The sequence below is a fragment of the Macaca nemestrina genome, chromosome 17, assembly GCF_043159975.1.
Source record: "Macaca nemestrina isolate mMacNem1 chromosome 17, mMacNem.hap1, whole genome shotgun sequence".
Classification (NCBI taxonomy): Eukaryota; Metazoa; Chordata; class Mammalia; order Primates; family Cercopithecidae; genus Macaca; species Macaca nemestrina.
Window position 1 is genome coordinate 70493023 of NC_092141.1, and position 16992 is coordinate 70510014.

Here is a 16992-nt window from a genome sequence, read left to right on the forward strand (position 1 = left end):
AAAAGAATGAGACCCTGTCTCCAAAAAAAAAAAAAAAGAAAAAAAAGAAAAAAAAATCGAAGTGTATGATGAGGAGATGAGCAAACTTCCAGGAAAATGCTCTTATTTTCTGCTTTTAGAAACCAAAAGAATGTCTCATTGTGGGCTGCTATCATTATATGCAAGAAGTTTTAGAATGAAAAAGATTCTGAATTGATCCTTGCTAACTTTATTTCAGAAAGTGGTAAAATAGCTGTGGCATACAGACCCAGTGAAGAGATTGTAGATGTCAGATGGGAAGAAGAACTACACGGTTTAATTCAAGTGTGTTGGAGATAAAAACTCAGGAGTAACAGGGCCAGGTGCAGTGGCTCACACCTGTAATGCCAGTGCTTTGGGAGGCCGAGGCGGGAGGATCACCTGAGGTTGAGAGTTCAAGACCAGCCTGACCAACGTGGAGAAACGGTGGCGCATGCCTGTAATCCCAGCTACTCGGGAAGCTGAGGCAGGAGAATCGCTTGAACCCGGGAGGTGGAGGTTGCAGTGAGTCGAGATCATGCCATTGCACTCAGCCTGGGCAACAAGAGTGAAACTCCATCTCAAAAAACAAACAGGCCGGGTGTGATGGCTCACACTTGTAATCCCAGCACTTTGGGAGGTGGAGGTGGGCGGTTTATGAAGTGAAGAGTTCAAGACCAGCCTGGCCAACATAGTGAAACCCTGTCTCTACTAAAAATACAAAAATTAGCTGGATGTGGTGGTGGGCGCCTATAATCCCCCTACTTGGGAAGCTGAGGCAGGAAAATCTCTTGAACCCAGGAGGCAGAGGTTGCAGTGAGCCGAGATCATTCCACTGCACACCTCTCTGGGTGACAGAGCAGGACTCCATCTCGAGAGAAAAAAACAAACAAACAAAAACAAACAAAAAAACAAACAAAAAAAAACAACTCAAGGGTCAGATAACATAGCCAGTATAACCATAATTCAAAATAAGCAGCAGAATTTGGAGGATAATTTGCTTCATTCTCAGGAAAATGTGAAACTCCGAAACTGCTTTTTGAGTGCAGGGTATTTCTGGGGCTTTTCCTAAAGTCTTGACCCTTGGCTCTTTCCCCTTATTTGGAGTTTGGAGACAGAACTGAGGACTGTGTTACTACAGCTGTGGACACAGGAGAGGGGTTAGTCTCCTCCGGTCCCAGGAGTAAGGGAAGCTGGGCTGCTTGAACACAGGCCTTTTTAGAGCTCCCTTCAAACAGGATCCCAGAGATGTGGGGAGATGTAAGTGGCCTTAAGACTGATTGTGCTACAGCTTTCGAAAACTATAATGCCTTTCAAATATGGCTTATTACTTGGATCTCAGTATTTCCCATGTACCTTGGGTGGAATATTTTGCTGAAGATCTTTCTGTCGATCATTTACAATCATGTGCTGCAAAACGAAGTTTAGGTCAACAATAGACCACATATATGATGGTGGTTCTATAAGAGTATAATGGAGCTATCCCTATACAGGTATACTATTTTTATCTTTTTTTTTTTTTTTGAGATGGAGTCACTCTGTTGCCCAGGCTGGAGTGAGTGCAGTGGTGCGATCTCAGCTCACTGCAATCTCCACCTTCTGGGTTCAAGTGATTCTCCTACCTCAGCCTCCTGAGAAGCTGGGATTATAAGCACAGGCCACCACACTCAGCTAATTTTTGTATTTTTAGTAGAGACTGATTTTGTTGGCCAGGCTGGTCTCAAACTCCTGAACTCAGGTGACCACCCACCTTGGCGTCCCAAAGTGCTGGGATTACAGGGCTGAGCCACTGCATCCGGGCCCATTTTTATATTTTATACAGTATTTTAACTGTACCTTTTCCATGTATATGTACACAAATACCTGCCATGGTGTGACAGTTGCCTTTAGTATTCAGTACAGTAACATACAGTACAGGTTTGTAGCCTAGGAGTGCTAGGCCGTACCATATAGCCTAGGTGTGCTGTAGGTTACACCACCTAGGTTTGTGTAAGTATACGCCATGATGTTAGCACAATGGTGAAATCACCTAGTGACACATTTCTCAAGCTCCTCACATGGCAAGCAACGCATGACTGCATATGAAAGCTCTTAAATAGGGAATAAGTTTCTAAATTAATCTCAAAACAGTCATTATTTACTACATATGGAATTTTTTTTTTTTTTTTTAATGGAGCAAAAGTATCATTTCAGTGGGAACTTAACTTGGGGCTACAGTGTTTTATTTAACTTTCACCCCAAAGTTGGAAAGTGTTTTGAAGTTTTTCCCTGTAAAATAATTATTTTAATTCAATTTAAATAAAACCCACCAAGGATACCTCAAGCTTTAAGAAGTCTAGCTTCCTGTGAAATGTGAGAGGAAGTCAGCACTGATTTCAGGAATCTGATTATAACAATAGATCCATGCCTAAATGAGGCGAATCTTGGAATCTCTTCAATTTTAGTTTAGTTTTTTGAGACAGAGTTTCTCTCCTGTTGCCCAGGCTGGAATGCAATGTTGTGATCTTGGCTCACTGCAACCTCTGCCTCCCAGGTTCAAGCAATTGTCCTGCTTCAGCCTCCTGAGTAGCTGAGATTACAGGTATGCACCACCACACTTGGCTAATTTTGTATTTTTAGTACAGATGGAGTTTCACCATGTTGGTCAGGCTGGTCTCGAACTTCTGACCTCAGTGATCCACTCACCTCGGCCTCCCAGAGTTCTAGGATTACGGGTGTGAGCCACCGCACCTGGCTCCCCTTCCATTTTAAAACCATCACTGTGCACCCTGTGCCTCTGCTAGGCACTGGAATAAGATGAAGCACCTTCTTGGAGTTTACATGCTGATAATTGTGCCAGACAGTAACAAAATAGGTAAGAATGGCTGTGGGGGAAGTCAGCTGGGTCCTAGTTATAGTCGAATTTCAGGAAATTATTTAACATGCTGACTTCAACAGCCTAAGCCTCTCCTCCATGTGTGCACACAGGGTAGATCTCTGAAGGGTGGCGCTGTAACTTCTAGGGTAATGGCTGTGTTGAGTCAAGGCAGGATGACAGTTCAGCCTCCTCCCAGGCTAGTGCAAAGGGCTCTTCACTGGGATTAAAGCCTTCTCTCCCAGACTGAATTGCCCACCCCCAACACCCCTCCTACAGAAAATGTGGAGTCCTGGCTTGTTCCCTGGCAGCCCCTACCTAGTAGGGTGGTGAATTCATTTTCAAACATGCAAAACATGCAACAAAAGATACCGAAAGTTTAGCGAAAATGGCAAATTTTGGAATAAATGACTGTAATGTGCCTCGTGCCTGCCACCCGAACTGGCGCCCATTTTGCAGCTCAGTTGCTCTCCCTGGAAGGAAGAGTATGCTCGGATTTCGCCTTGGAGGAGGAAGAGTTCAGGCTGCCAGAACTGGACTAGCACTTCTGAAGATCCTGAGGCGAGGTCCTGTGACTTCCTTGGGAAGCTCTGCCGCGCCCCCACCCCACCCCACCCCACCCCACCACAGCAGGCCGCTGGAGTCGTGGGACCACCTGGGTCTATGGACCAAATCCTTCCTCACTAAGGGAAGGGGAGGGGTGTTCCGGCCGGGCAGGGTGGGAAGAGGTGCCTGGGCAGGATTGTGACATAAGAATGCTCTGGTGACATGGAACAGATCTGTGGCATAAATAAAGGTGTCATAAACACAGGGCGGGGCGCACGCTTATAAGAGGCATGAGTGTCTCAGGGCTGCCAGAATGGCTCCCGCTCAGTGCGCGGTGCCAGCGTGCCTCATGTCCCGGCTGCGTTTCTGGGGCCTATGGCCCCTCCTCACGTGGCAACTATTGTGTCTACTAGTCAAGGAGGCTCAGCCTCTGGAGTGGGTCAAGGACCCGCTCCAGCTGACCTCTAACCCCCTGGGGCCGCCTGAGCCCCGGTCTTCCCGCTCCTCCCATCTCCCATGGGAATCTCCCCATGCGCCCACTCCCCCAGCAGACCTGGGGGACTTTGATTACCTGGGGCCCTCTGCTTCCTCGCAGATGTCAGCCCCACCCCAGGAATCGACTGAAAATTTGGTTCCATTCCTGGACACGGATTCAGCTGAAGAGCTGCCCCTGGGGCCAGAGCAGTTCTCCGCTGCACACCAGGATTTAAATGACAAGCTGACTCCGGAAGAAAGGCTCCCAGAGGTGGTCCCACTGCTGGACGGGGATCAGAACCAGACCCTAGTTCAGCTTCCTCGCCTCAAAAGTAAGGTTCCAACTGCAGATCTAGATCGGGCTGCAGGCCATCAGGCAGATGAAATACTTGTTCCGCTAGACAGTAAGATTTCAAAACCAACCACATTTATTGTTTCGCCCAAGAACCTGAAGAGAGATCTAGCTGAGCGTTGGAGCCTTGCTGAGATTGTTGGAATTCCACACCGATTATCCAAACCTCAGCGTGAGAAACAGACTTTGCAGGATGAATATTCGAGTATGGACACACTGTATCCTGGCAGCCTGCCTCCAGAACTCCGGGTGAACTCAGATGAGCCTCCAGGGCACCCTGAGCGAGTTGGACTTTCTCAATTCCATCTAGAGCCGGAAACTCAAAATCCAGAGACCCTTGAAGGCATCCAGTCCTCTTCACTCTGGCAAGAAGCCCCAGGGCAGCTTCCACAGCTCCCTGAGGAGGAAGAACCTTCTTCCACCCAGCAGGAGGCCCCAGCTCTGCCTCCAGCATCCTCTATGGAGAGTCTAACTCTACCGAATCGTGAGGTGACAATTCAGCCTCCAGGTGAGGATCAAGCTCATTATAACTTGCCCAACATTACAGTTAAACCTGCAGATGTGGAGGTTACCATAACTTCAGAGGCTGAAAACAAGACAGAATCTTCCCAAGCCCAGCAGGAGGCCCCGATTCAGTTTCCAGAGGAGGCGGAACCTTCTGCAACCCAACAGGAGCCCCCAACTGAGCCTCCAGGTCCTCCTATGGAGCATGAACTTTCCCCCAGTGAGCAGGAGCAGCCAGCTCAGCCTTCTGAGTCTTCTGGGGAGGTTGAATCTTCTCCAGCCCAGCAGGAGGCCCCAGCTCAGCCTCCAGAACATCATGAAGTCACAGTTTCACCTCCTGGTCACCATCAGACTCAGCATTCAGATTTGTCCAGTGTCTCTGTTAAGCCTCCAGATGTGCAGCTCACCATAGCAACAGAGCCTAGTGCAGAGGTGGGAACTTCTCCAATCCCCCAGGAGGCTACAGCTCAGCTCTCAGGGCCAGGTAATGATGTAGAACCTCTTGCCATCCAGCACGGGGGCCCACCTCTGCCTCCAGAGTCACTGGAAGAGGCTGGACCTTTAGCAATTCAACAGGAGACTTCAGTTCAATCTCCGGAACCTGTTAATAATGAGAACCCCTCTCCAACCCAGCAGGAGGCTGCAGCTGAGCATCCACAGACCACTGAGGAGGGTGAGTCTTCTCTAACCCAGCAGGAGGCCCCAGCTCAGACTCCAGAGCTCCCTAATGTAGTTGTAGCTCAACCTCCAGAGCATCATGAGGTAACAGTTTCCCCTCTAAGTCATGATCAAGTTCAGCTTCCAGCATTGCACAATGTCACTGTTAATCCTGTGGATCACGTGGTTACCATGACTCCAGATTTCACTAATCAGGTTGAACTGTTAACTCAACAGGGGGCCCCAGCTCAGCCTTTAATGTCCCCTGAGCAGTTTCAACATTTGAAAGACCAGCAGCTAAATAGACCTGAAAATTATGAACTTCCTCCAGTCCATAAAGAGCCCACAACTCAGCCTCCAACTCAGCTCTCCTCAGAGTTTGAAAGTTCACTGAATGATGAAGCAATAGGTTCACCTCTATATATGTCATATACAGATGTAGATATGGGGCCTACCAGACCTACAGCAGTCACTATGCGGGTACAACCTTCTCCAGTCCAGCAGGACAATCCTCCTGTTCCCACTGAGCAGGCTGACTTTTCTCTAGCCCAGCCTGATCTCCCTTCCCCACTTCTGCATCCTCCTGAAAAGACTGAATCTCCAGTCCAGCAAGAGGCCACAGCTCAGATTCCAGATTCCCCTAAGGAGGCAGAACCTTCTCCAGTCCAGCAAGAGTTCCCAGCTGAGCCACCAAAGCCCCCTAAGGAGGTTGACCCATCTGCAACCCAGCAGGAAGCCTCAGGTCCTCCTCTGAAGTCCACTGAAGAGATCAGTCCTCCACTGCAGCAGGAGATACCAGTTCAGCCATCAGAGCCACCTGAGATGGTCGAGCTATCTCCAGTCCTACAGCAGGCCCCAACTCAACTTTTAGAGCGACCTAAAGAGGTAGAATCCTCTCCAGTACAGCAGGCAGTCCCTGCTCAGTCTTCAGACCCCCCTATGGTGATAGAACCCTCTCTGACCCAGCAGATGGCCCCGTCTTTATCTCCAGAGTTCCCTCAGGAGGTGGAACCATCTCTAACTCAGCAGGAGGTTCCAGCTCAGATTCCAGAGCCCCCTGTGGAGGCAGAACCTTCTCTGACCCAGCAGGAGGCCACAGTTCAGGCTCCAGAGCCCCCTAAGGAGGTAGAACCTTCAAGACAGCAAATGGTCCCAGCTCAGCTTCCAGAGCCGTCTAAGGAGGTTGCAGCTCAACCTCTAGCTCATGATGAGGTGACAGGCCCAACACCAGGTCAGGATCAAGCTCAGCATTCAACATTGCCCAGTGTCATAGTTCAACCTTCGGACCTGGGACTTACCATCATTCCAGAACCCACTATGGAGGTTGAATATTCTACACCCCTGAAGAAGACTATCGTTCCTGCAAAGCACCTTAAGGTGACACTTCCACATCCAGACCAGGTTCAGACTCAGCATTCACACCTGACTCAAGCCACAGTTCAACCTTTGGACCTAGGGTTTACCATCACTCCAGAATCCACGACAGAGGTTGAACTTTCTCCAACCATGCAGGAGACCCCAACTCAGCCTCCTAAGAAAGTTGTACCCCAACTTCTAGTATATCAAGAGGTAGCAATTCTAACACCAGGTCAGGATGAAGCTCAGCATCCAATGTCACCCAGCGTCACAGTTCAACCTTTGGACCTGGGACTTACCATCACTCCAGAACCTACTACAGAGGTTGTACCTTCTACAGCCCTGACAACTACAGCTCCTCCAAAACACCCTGAGGTGACACTTCTACCTTCAGACAAGGGTCAGGCTCAGCATTCACACCTGACTCAAGTCACAATTCAACCTTTATACCTGGAACTTACCGTAACTACAGAACCCACTACAGAGGTTAAACCGTCTCCAACCATGGAGGAGACCTCAACTCAGCCTCCAGACGCAGGACTTACCGTAACTCTAGAACCCACTACAGAGATTGGACATTCCACAGCCCTGGAGAAGACTACAGCTGCTCATCCAGACCAGGTTCAGACTCTGCATCAAAAACTGACTGAAGTCACAGTTCCACGTACTGAACTAGAACCTACTCAAAATTCATTGGTGCAGCCTGAAAGTTACGCCCAAAGTAAGGCTTTAACTGCACCAGAGGAACAGAAGGCCTCCACAAGCACCAACATATGTGAGCTCTGTACCTGCGGAGATGAGACGCTGTCATGTATTAATCTCAGCCCAAAGCAGAGGCTCCGCCAAGTGCCTGTGCCAGAGCCCAACACCTACAATGGCACCTTCACCATCTTGTAAGGATCACCTTTCCCCAATTGTCCTCTGTGTCCTGCCTGACGTGGCAACAGTCTTTTCCTGGAGGCCTTCCTGGGCTTTCTTTATCTCCCCAAGCCATCCTGACAACTGACTTTCTGCTTTCACCTTTGCTTGTCAGCTCTTCCTTCTCCTTATTCTCCTTTAATGTTAGACCCATTCTCCTCTCTTTTACTTTTACTCCAGTCTTTTACTCTTACTCGTTTTCTTACCCATTTTTATTTAGCCACATCACACCATTGCTTAACTGCTGCTCTCCTCCCATTTTCGCTTCACCTTCTTTACAGCAGCCTGTCCCTCTCCCAATCTCAGTGATGAGGCTCTAAGTGGTTAAGAGTTGATTCCAGAGCCAGGCTGCCTGGGGTTGAACCCAGTTCTGTTTATTAGCTTGGTGACCCAGAGCAAGTTATTCCGCTCTGTGACTCAATTTCCTCACCTTTCTTTTTTTTTTTTTTTTTTGAGACAGAGTCTCGCTCTGCCGCCCAGGCTGGAGTGCAGTGGCGTGATCTTGGCTCACTGCAAGCTCCGCCTCCCGGGTTCACGCCATTCTCCTGCCTCAGCCTCCCGAGTAGCTGGGACTACAGGCGCCCGCCACCTCGCCTGGCTAGTTTTTTTGTATTTTTTAGTAGAGACGGGGTTTCACTGTGTCAGCCAGGATGGTCTCGATCTCCTGACCTCGTGATCCGCCCGTCTCGGCCTCCCAAAGTGCTGGGATTACAGGCTTGAGCCACCGCGCCCGGCCCATTCCTCACCTTTCAACTGGGGATTATGCCAGTTCCCATTTCATAGGATTGTTGTGAAATTTAGGTGAGTGAATATATGAAACACTTCATCAGTGCCTAGCATATGTAGGAGTGTTGGCTGTTAACATGATTACTCAGTCCTTTAGTTATGTTCACAACTCATCTTTGTCCCTGACTTTCTATATGTAACACTCGTTCCAAGTATGCTACTGTCTCCAGAACATGAAAATGATAGGAGGGAAGAAAGAGAATAGGCATAAAAAGGGAGGTATATATAATTAATGACTAAAAGATATTGCAGACCATTGGTGCTAGAATTTACCAGAATCTGTGATCCTTGAGGTGTGGAGATCAAGGAAAGCTACATGGATAAACTAAAACTTTATTTGGGTCTTAAAGAGTAACTATAATTTGTTAAATAGAAAAAAAATGGGGCTGGGCGCGGTGGATAAGCCTGTAATCCCAGCACTTTGGGAGGCCGAGACGGGCGGATCACGAAGTCAGGAGATCGAGACCATCCTGGCTAACATGGTGAAACCCCGTCTCTACTAAAAATACAAAAAACTAGCCGGGCGAGGTGGTGGGCGCCTGTAGTCCCAGCTGCTCAGGAGGCTGAGGCAGGAGAATGGCGTGAACCCGGCAGGTGGAGCTTGCAGTGAGCTGAGATCCGGCCATGCACTCCAGCCTGGGCGACAGAGTGACACTCCGTCTCAAAAAAAAAAAAAAAAGAAAAAAGAAAAAGGGAGTACAGTCTAGGCAAAGGCATGGCTACAGGTATGGTTGGAATTTAGTAGATCAATCTGGCTGCAAAGAATTAGGTGAGGGAGCAGTGAAGATATGATTATGTAAAACCTTGACTGTCAGCTATAGGAGTTTGAAAGTTACACAGTGAGGTATGGAAAGCCATTGAAAGTTTCCAAGCAAGAGAGATTAAATGATTAAAACAGGAGGATTATTTTATTTTATTTTATTTTATTTTGTTTTTTGCTTTATGTTCAAATGTAGACATGCAAAGGATTATTTTAGAATCCGTATGTAGAGCGCCCAAAAGGAAAAGCTTATTTCCAGGGAGACAACATAGAAAGGTCTCGCAAAACGTAGGAGTAAAGTGTGAAGGGGCCAAATCAGATGGTTGTAATAAGAGTGGAAAGAAAAAGCCTAGGATGTTTCAGCAGAGGGCAAAGCTTTGGTGCTACCTGGCATAGGGTTTCTTTCTGCTTATTTATTGATAGTGATAAGCTTTTGCCTATTTTTCTGTTGAATTATTTACCATTTTTGTGTTGATTTGTAGGAGTTTGTTTAAACACATAAGTGCTTTTGGATAAAATACTTACATTCAAAATAATTAACTGGCACTGTCTGTCCAAGAGATGGGATGCATAGGAAGTTAAGCTTCCGGGAGATGCCTCATCATTTGTGCCAGTGGCCCCGCATTGTTTCTTGATGAATTGTGCAAACTGGGAAGCTGATTGCTCTGGAAATGAGAAAGCAGGTGTTATTTTCTGTTTCTGAATATCCTCGACAAGGTTGCCATGATTCCTTTATTTATCCTGTTCATTCTTTTCCTACCTATTCAAGGATATAAACTGTGTTTCTTCACAGAAATTTCCAAGGAAACTATATTTCGTACATTGATGGAAATGTATGGAAAGCATACATTTGGACCGAGAAACTGTGAGTATATTCTCTCCAAATATGACAAAAAACTAACTGCATTGTAAGATCCTTCTCGGTCCAGAATTTTGAGGTCGGTACCTCTGAGAAAAGATACTTCCCCTCATACCCCAAATCAACCTCTGTTGATGGCAATTCTATGGTTATTTTAAAATTAAATGTGGTACGCTCTCTTTAAGAGGCAATTTAAATTTATTTTTTATCATAAAAATAATACATGGTTATGTTCTTTTTTGTCCTCTTTTTTTTTTTCAGAGATAGGGTCTTACTTTGTCCCCTGGGCTGGGGTGTAGTGGCACAGTCACATCTCACTTCCCAGCCACAAGTAATCCTCCCATCTCAGCCTCCCAATTAGCTGGGACCACAGGTGCACGCCACCACGCCCACCTAATTTTGTATTTCTTGTAGAGACAGGGTCTTCCTATGTTGCTTAGGCTGGTCTTGAACTCATGGACGCAAGTGATCCTCCCACCTTGGCCTCTTAAAGTGCTAATATTACAGGCATGAGCCACCATCCCCAGCCCATGATTCTATTTTGAATGTGTAAAAATGCAATAACAGATATAACAAAAACGCCCCTTGTGCCCTACTCCCGCATCCCTGAGGTAATGCTACTCTGCATTTAGTGTACATGCTTCCAGACTTTTTCCCATTTGCCTACATACATATTTACATAAAGCAAAATAGATTTGTTGTGTGGTCTTTAAATTTTTTTCTTTACATAAGTGGTAACATCTTGCAACTTGATTCTTTGACTTCATGACATGCCTTAGATTTGTTTCCTTCCCAGTACTCAGAGGGTCACCCCATTCATTTAAACTCCTGCATCATCCATAGTCTGGATGCATCATAGTTTATTTAATTATTCCCCCATTGATGAATGTTTAGATTATGCTTAGTTTTGTTGTTACATACATTGCTGCAATGAAATCCCTGTACATGCTTCTTTGTGAACATGGGCAAGTATTCGTGTAGAATAGATATCTAGAAATGGAATTGTTAGGGTGAAGATTATGTAGATGTAAAATTTTAATGGCCCTCAAAAATGTCCCAACTTACTCTATTGTCAGGAGAAGATGACAGCATTCATATCCCCACACCTTTCACCACTGGGTATTCTCCAACTTTTTGTTGAAGTTATGGATGAATAAAAGGGATTCCATCTAAAGTTGAATTTTTCTGATTACTCATGAATTTAACTAAATGTCTTTATATGTTTATTGAACATTTGTGTTTCTTCTCTGAGTTTTCTGGCCTTTGTTCATTTTCCTATTGAATTGTTTTATCATTTTCTTACTGATTTATAGAAGGAATTGGTTTAGACACATAAATGATTTTGGAAAAAATGCTTACATTCGAAGTAACGGACATTTTTCATAACAGTTTGTGTGTCACATCATTAGTTCAACATATATAGACAAGTCATGCATGAGTTCTAAATTAAAAATAAAACACATGCTAGGCGCAGTGGCTCATGCCTGTAATCCCAACATGTTGGGAGGCCAAGGTGGGCGGATCACCTGAAGTCAGGAGTTTGAGACCAGCCTGGCCGATAGGGCGAAACTCCATCTCTACTAAAAATATGAAAATTAGTCAGGTGTGGTGGTGGATGCCTTTAATCCCATCTTCTTGGGAAGCTGAGGCAGGAGAATTGCTTTATTTTTTCAGATGGAATTTTGTTCTTGTTGCCCAGGATGGAGTATAATGGCTTAATCTTGGCTCACTGCAAGTTCCACCTCCCGGGATCAAGCAATTCTCCTGCCTCAGCCTCCCGAGTAGCTGGAATTACAGGTGCCCGCCATCATGCCCAGCTAATTTTTATATTTTTAGTAGAGACAGGGTTTCACTATGTTGGCCAGGCTAGTCTCAAACTCATGACCTCAGGTGATTCACCCGCCTTGGCTTTCCAGAGTGCTGGGATTACAGGTGTGAGCTGCCAGGCCAGAACTACATTTTAAAAACAAGAAAATTATTACGAAGGTCAGGATAGTGGTTACCTATTAGGGTTAGAGAGAGGGATATGATGGGAAGGGGCACACTGGGGCTTCTGGGATGCTAGCAATGATCTTTGGTAACAATGTTTACATGGGTATCTGCTTTATAATTATTAAACTGAATATTTGGCCAGGTGAGGTGGCTCATGTCTGCAATGACAACACTTTGGGAGGCAGAGACAGTAGGATCACTTGAGCCAGGAGTTTGAGACCAGTCTGGCAACAGAGTGAGACCCTGTCTCAGAAATTAAATTAAATTAAATATAAGGAACATTGATCTCCTGTGTACTTTATGCACATTGTAGTTCTCACATATTTTTGATGGGGAAAAAGGTTGAATGGCTTCACTTGCAGCCCCGACATGGTTCCATGTGGGGCTTTCATAATAAGGTTTAGGGAAAGAGGAGGAAATGGAGGTTCTGCTGATCTTGGTGCCACCCAGAGGTGGATTCTGAAAGGGATTTTGTGATCTAGAGAGGAGGCATGAAATATACAATTTGGTGGGAAGAGTGGCTAGGGGTGTCGTGTGTGTGTGTGTGTGTGTGTGTGTGTGGTGGTGGTGGTGGTGGAGAGAGATGGACACAAAAAGGAAAATGTAAGAAAAGGTTTGAATGAAAGCAGAGCAGATACCACCGTCTTGAAACGACCATGACCCAGCTTTCCCCCACATGCAGGACATAGTCCTGTGCGGCAAATAGTTGTACTTTGCATTTTAATCTAGAAATAACTTGTTCATTTTCCAGAATTCTCAATGAAAATTATTTGACTGAATTACATAAGGATTCATTTGAAGGCCTGCTATCCCTCCAGTATTTGTAAGTTAGTTAATCACATTTATGAGTTTTTAGTCATATAATCTGTAAAACGAATAAGGGGTTCAAATTAGATAATCTCTAAGATTTCTTCCAGCAACAAAATTCTGCAATTCTGTAAGTTTGTATAGGTTTGCCCATCTCTAGTATTAGCTACCTCCTATGCATTTTTAGTTTTTTAATTCCATAGACGAAATACAGACAGAAAAAAATTTCACATGGTAAGAAGATCTGAGCAGTGACTGACACCCGTATGAACCTTGTTTTATAAGTGTTCACACACCATCTTCTTCTATTCAGTCTACAACTAATAGATAAATAGCACATTAAGATTTTTGCATTTTTAAAGGACTGTGAAAGAAAAAGAAAAGAAACAAAGACAAATATGTGAGAGAGATCACATGTGGCCCACAAAGCCTAAAGTATTTACTGTCTGACTTCACAAAAAAAAGATTTGAAAAAGTTGGTTTAGTAGGATGAAAGGAATTAAAGTTAACTTCAGATTGTTGCCTAAAGGAGAAGATATAGACCATCTACATTCATTTGAACGTCATTAATCCAGAATGTTTTGGTAATTTAATGGAAATTAAATTAACATTTATTAAAAATCAGCTGAATTGGCTGGGCGCAGTGGCTCATGCCTGTAATCCCAGCACTCTGGGAGGCCGAGGCTGGCGGATCACGAGGTCAGGAGATCAAGAGCATCCTGGTTAACACGGTGAAACCCCGTCTCTACTAAAAAATACAAAAAATTAGCCAGGTGTGGTGGCAGGCGTCTATAGTCCCAGCTACTCGGGAGGCTGAGGTAGGAGAATGGCGTGAACCTGGGAGGCGGAGCTTGCAGTGAGCTGAGATCTGGCCACCGCACTCCAGCCTGGGCGACAGAGCGAGGCTCTGTCTCAAAAAAAAAAAAAAAAAAAAATCAGCTGAATTATATAAATAATATTATCAAGAATATTAAGCTCCCAGGAGAATAGACTGGTATTAAAGATTTCAGTTCAGGAATTGTTATATGAAAAGAGATGTTTAAAATGATGGTTAAGTGGCAGAGCTAGAAATGTTTACACTAAGAAGCATATCAGAAATGCCCCTAACTCTTCACCAATTACAAAATACTATCTCCCCAAATCTGTTACCAAGAAAGTGATACCTGCATAGTATTTCTGTCTGTTTAGAGACAAGAAGATACTATGTTCATTGTTATGAAAGTTTGATTCTTATCCTTTGTCCATAGAGGTGTGTATGTCATTAATCCTTACTAAGCTCATTAGTGACGCTGTTTTGCAAACAGATTCTTTCAAATGTAGAGGAATTAAGGAAAGTGGGTGTAAAGACCCTCAAGTGGATGCCAAAGTGCCACAGTGGCCATGAAGTAATAAAACTACATTTTCTTTAAAATAGTCATTTTCCTTCTACTCACTCCCCCAGCTATTCATTTATTTTACAAATATTTGAATTTACTTTTTTTCCATGTGTCAGTTTTAAACATGGTGGGCAATGCAGATGAGCAAGACCTAGTCCATGCTTGCAAGGAATTTATACTCAGAAGAAATTGGATGGAAAATAACTACATTAAAAAGAATAAATGGATGTGGGCACTAGGAGGGATACATTGTTTCTGCAGCATAGGAGGGATAAATTATTTCTGGAGCACAGAAAAGGAGAAAATGTCTTCAATTTGGACCCAGGAGGATGTTACTAGAACAATGCCGTTTGAATAGGACTTTGAAGGGCCATCGTGTAACATCGGACAGACATCTTGGGGAATGTATTCTAAACTTGCAAAAGGAAAATGGGAGAAGGGCAAAGCGCAGGAAAGTGTTCGAGGAATACCATGAGTACCTGTAGAGTACAAGGAGGGAGAGTAGGAAATTGGAGCCAGATCTTCTAGGGCTTTGAATGCCAAGCTGAGGAGCCATCATGGGGAACCGTGTTACTGCAGCAGTGCTGTAGATAGATCTGCATCACAATCACTGAGAGGGCGCGTTAGAACTCAGTTCCGGACTCCGCCCTCGTGGTTACTGATTCAGTTGGTCTAGAGTGGAACCAAGAATTTGCATCTTCAATAATTTCCCAGGAAATGCTGGTCTTTGCAAACCACTTATGGAGAGTTTATCTGATGACTGTGTGCAGGATAGTTTAGGAAGGGAGAGACTAGAGATGGAGACATCAGCCAGACAGCATTATTCCATCCAGGTAAAGAGGGAGGGAGAAGCCCCATCGTTGTATAACTGAAGAAATTGCTTTCATAAAATATTAAAGCAATATAAAACCAAAAATGAATTTCTAATAATATGATAGAAATTCTATTAATATGATTTAATTCAAATCATATTTGAATTCAGTTCAAAGTTATGTGTTAGGTAAAGGGGTAATTTCCTTTCAGATGATGTGAAAGGATGTCTTTTATTTCTTCTGATATTGAACTGGCTTAGGAAAACAGACCTAAACTAGGAAGTTGTATAAATATGAGGAAATTTTTTTTTTTTTAATGGAGTCTCGCTCTGTTGCCCAGGCTGGAGTGCAGTGGTGCAGTCTCAGCTAACTGCAAGCTCCACCTCCCAGGTTCACGCCATTCTTCTGCCTCAGCTTCCCAAGCAGCTGGTACTACAGGCGCCCGCCAACACGCCCAGCTAATTTTTTGTATTTTTTAGTAGAGACGGGGTTTCACCGTGTTAGCCAGGATGGTCTCGATATCCTTAACTCAGGATCTGCCAGCCTCGGCCTCCCAAAGTGCTGTGATTACAAGCGTGAGCCACCACGCATGGCCCGACTATTTTTTTTTTTTTTTTTTTTTTTTCAGACGGAGTCTCGCTCTGCCGCCCAGGCTGGAGTGCAGTGGCCAGATCTCGGCTCACTGCAAGCTCCACATCCCGGGTTCACGCCATTCTCCTGCCTCAGCCTCCCGAGTATCTGGGACTACAGGCGCCCGCCACCTCGCCCGGCTAGTTTTTTGTATTTTTTAGTAGAGACGGGGTTTCACCGTGTCAGCCAGGATGGTCTCGATCTCCTGACCTCATGATCCGCCCGTCTCGGCTTCCCAAAGTGCTGGGATTACAGGCTTGAGCCACCGCGCCCGGCCGGCCCGACTATTTTTTTAATATTAGAAATTATATATAGAGAGAAAAACTTTGAGCTCATAATCTACAATTTGGTGAGACTACTAAAGGGCATCTAATCAAGTCTACTCCTCTCAGGAGAAATTGATTCCAAAGTTTGTTAAGTTGTATATTTATTAAAAACACGAAGGTGAGACTCTAGGAGAGGTATGGGCAGGGTTAGGGGCTCTGGAAAGTTCAAATACAAGTCCAAACGTTTAGAGTTGAGGTGAAAAATGTGTATTCAATATTATTCTAAACTCTTGCTATTATTCATACTAATCGACATTTAATAACTAACCAAGGCGATATTTTCCTTTTGCTTTTTCTAGAGATTTATCCTGCAATAAAATACAGTCTATTGAAAGACGTACATTTGAACCACTACCATTTTTGCAGTTTATGTAAGTTACACATATAACTATATTGTATTTGGCATTTTTATAAAACTTAATTATAAACTTCTTTGCTATTCATTTTGAAATATGATTAAAGTTTTACCAGTAGAAAGCTACTAAAATTATAGAGCAAATCCTTTTTGTCTCTAGCAAGGATTAGTGTGAGAATTATGACACAGATCATAGTGAATCATCAGAGAGCAGTGGTTCTCAGCTGGTGTGATTTTCTACTCAGGTGGCATTTGGTAATGTCTGGATACAGTATTGATTGACAAAACTGTGGGTGTGCTCCTGGCATCTGGTGGGCAAAGGCCAGAGATGCTGCTAAACATCCTCCAAGGTACAAGACAAATGCCCACAGCAAACAATTATAGAGTCCAAAATGTCGATGGCACTGAAGTTGTGAAATCCTGTTCTAGGGAAATAAAGATCACTTCACACTTCACACAGGTATTTACTGAGCGTTCACTGTTTTGTAGCTAATGCACCACATGTGCAATGTTAAAGAATAAATCATAAGCCAGTATCTTCCACAGTGAGATTTCCTTAGTGCATACAGGAAGGATTGAGGTTATATTCCATCCTATATAAATTAGAATCATGGCAAATGATGAATGTTCT

General features: G+C 44.6%; 1 protein-coding gene across 16 annotated transcripts in view; it reads left to right on the top strand.

Annotated features, from left to right (window-relative positions):
- LOC105469580 (leucine-rich repeat-containing protein 37A3-like) overlaps positions 1-16992 on the top strand; it is a 200424-nt gene that overhangs the window by 70454 nt on the left and 112978 nt on the right. For 4 of the 16 annotated variants that reach the window (XM_071083355.1, XM_071083357.1, XM_071083359.1 and 1 more), the window contains exons 1-4: positions 40-7633; positions 9998-10069; positions 12807-12878; positions 16306-16377. The exons of 1 other annotated variant lie outside the window; for it this stretch is intronic. In XM_071083355.1, coding sequence (XP_070939456.1) covers positions 3711-7633; positions 9998-10069; positions 12807-12878; positions 16306-16377 — 4139 coding nt within the window. In that variant the 5' untranslated portion in view covers positions 40-3710. Of the gene's footprint in view, positions 1-33; positions 7634-9997; positions 10070-12806; positions 12879-16305; positions 16378-16992 lie in introns of those variants that run through there. 11 more of the 16 variants (XR_011615924.1, XR_011615923.1, XR_011615921.1 and 8 more) reach the window with 9 other exon arrangements.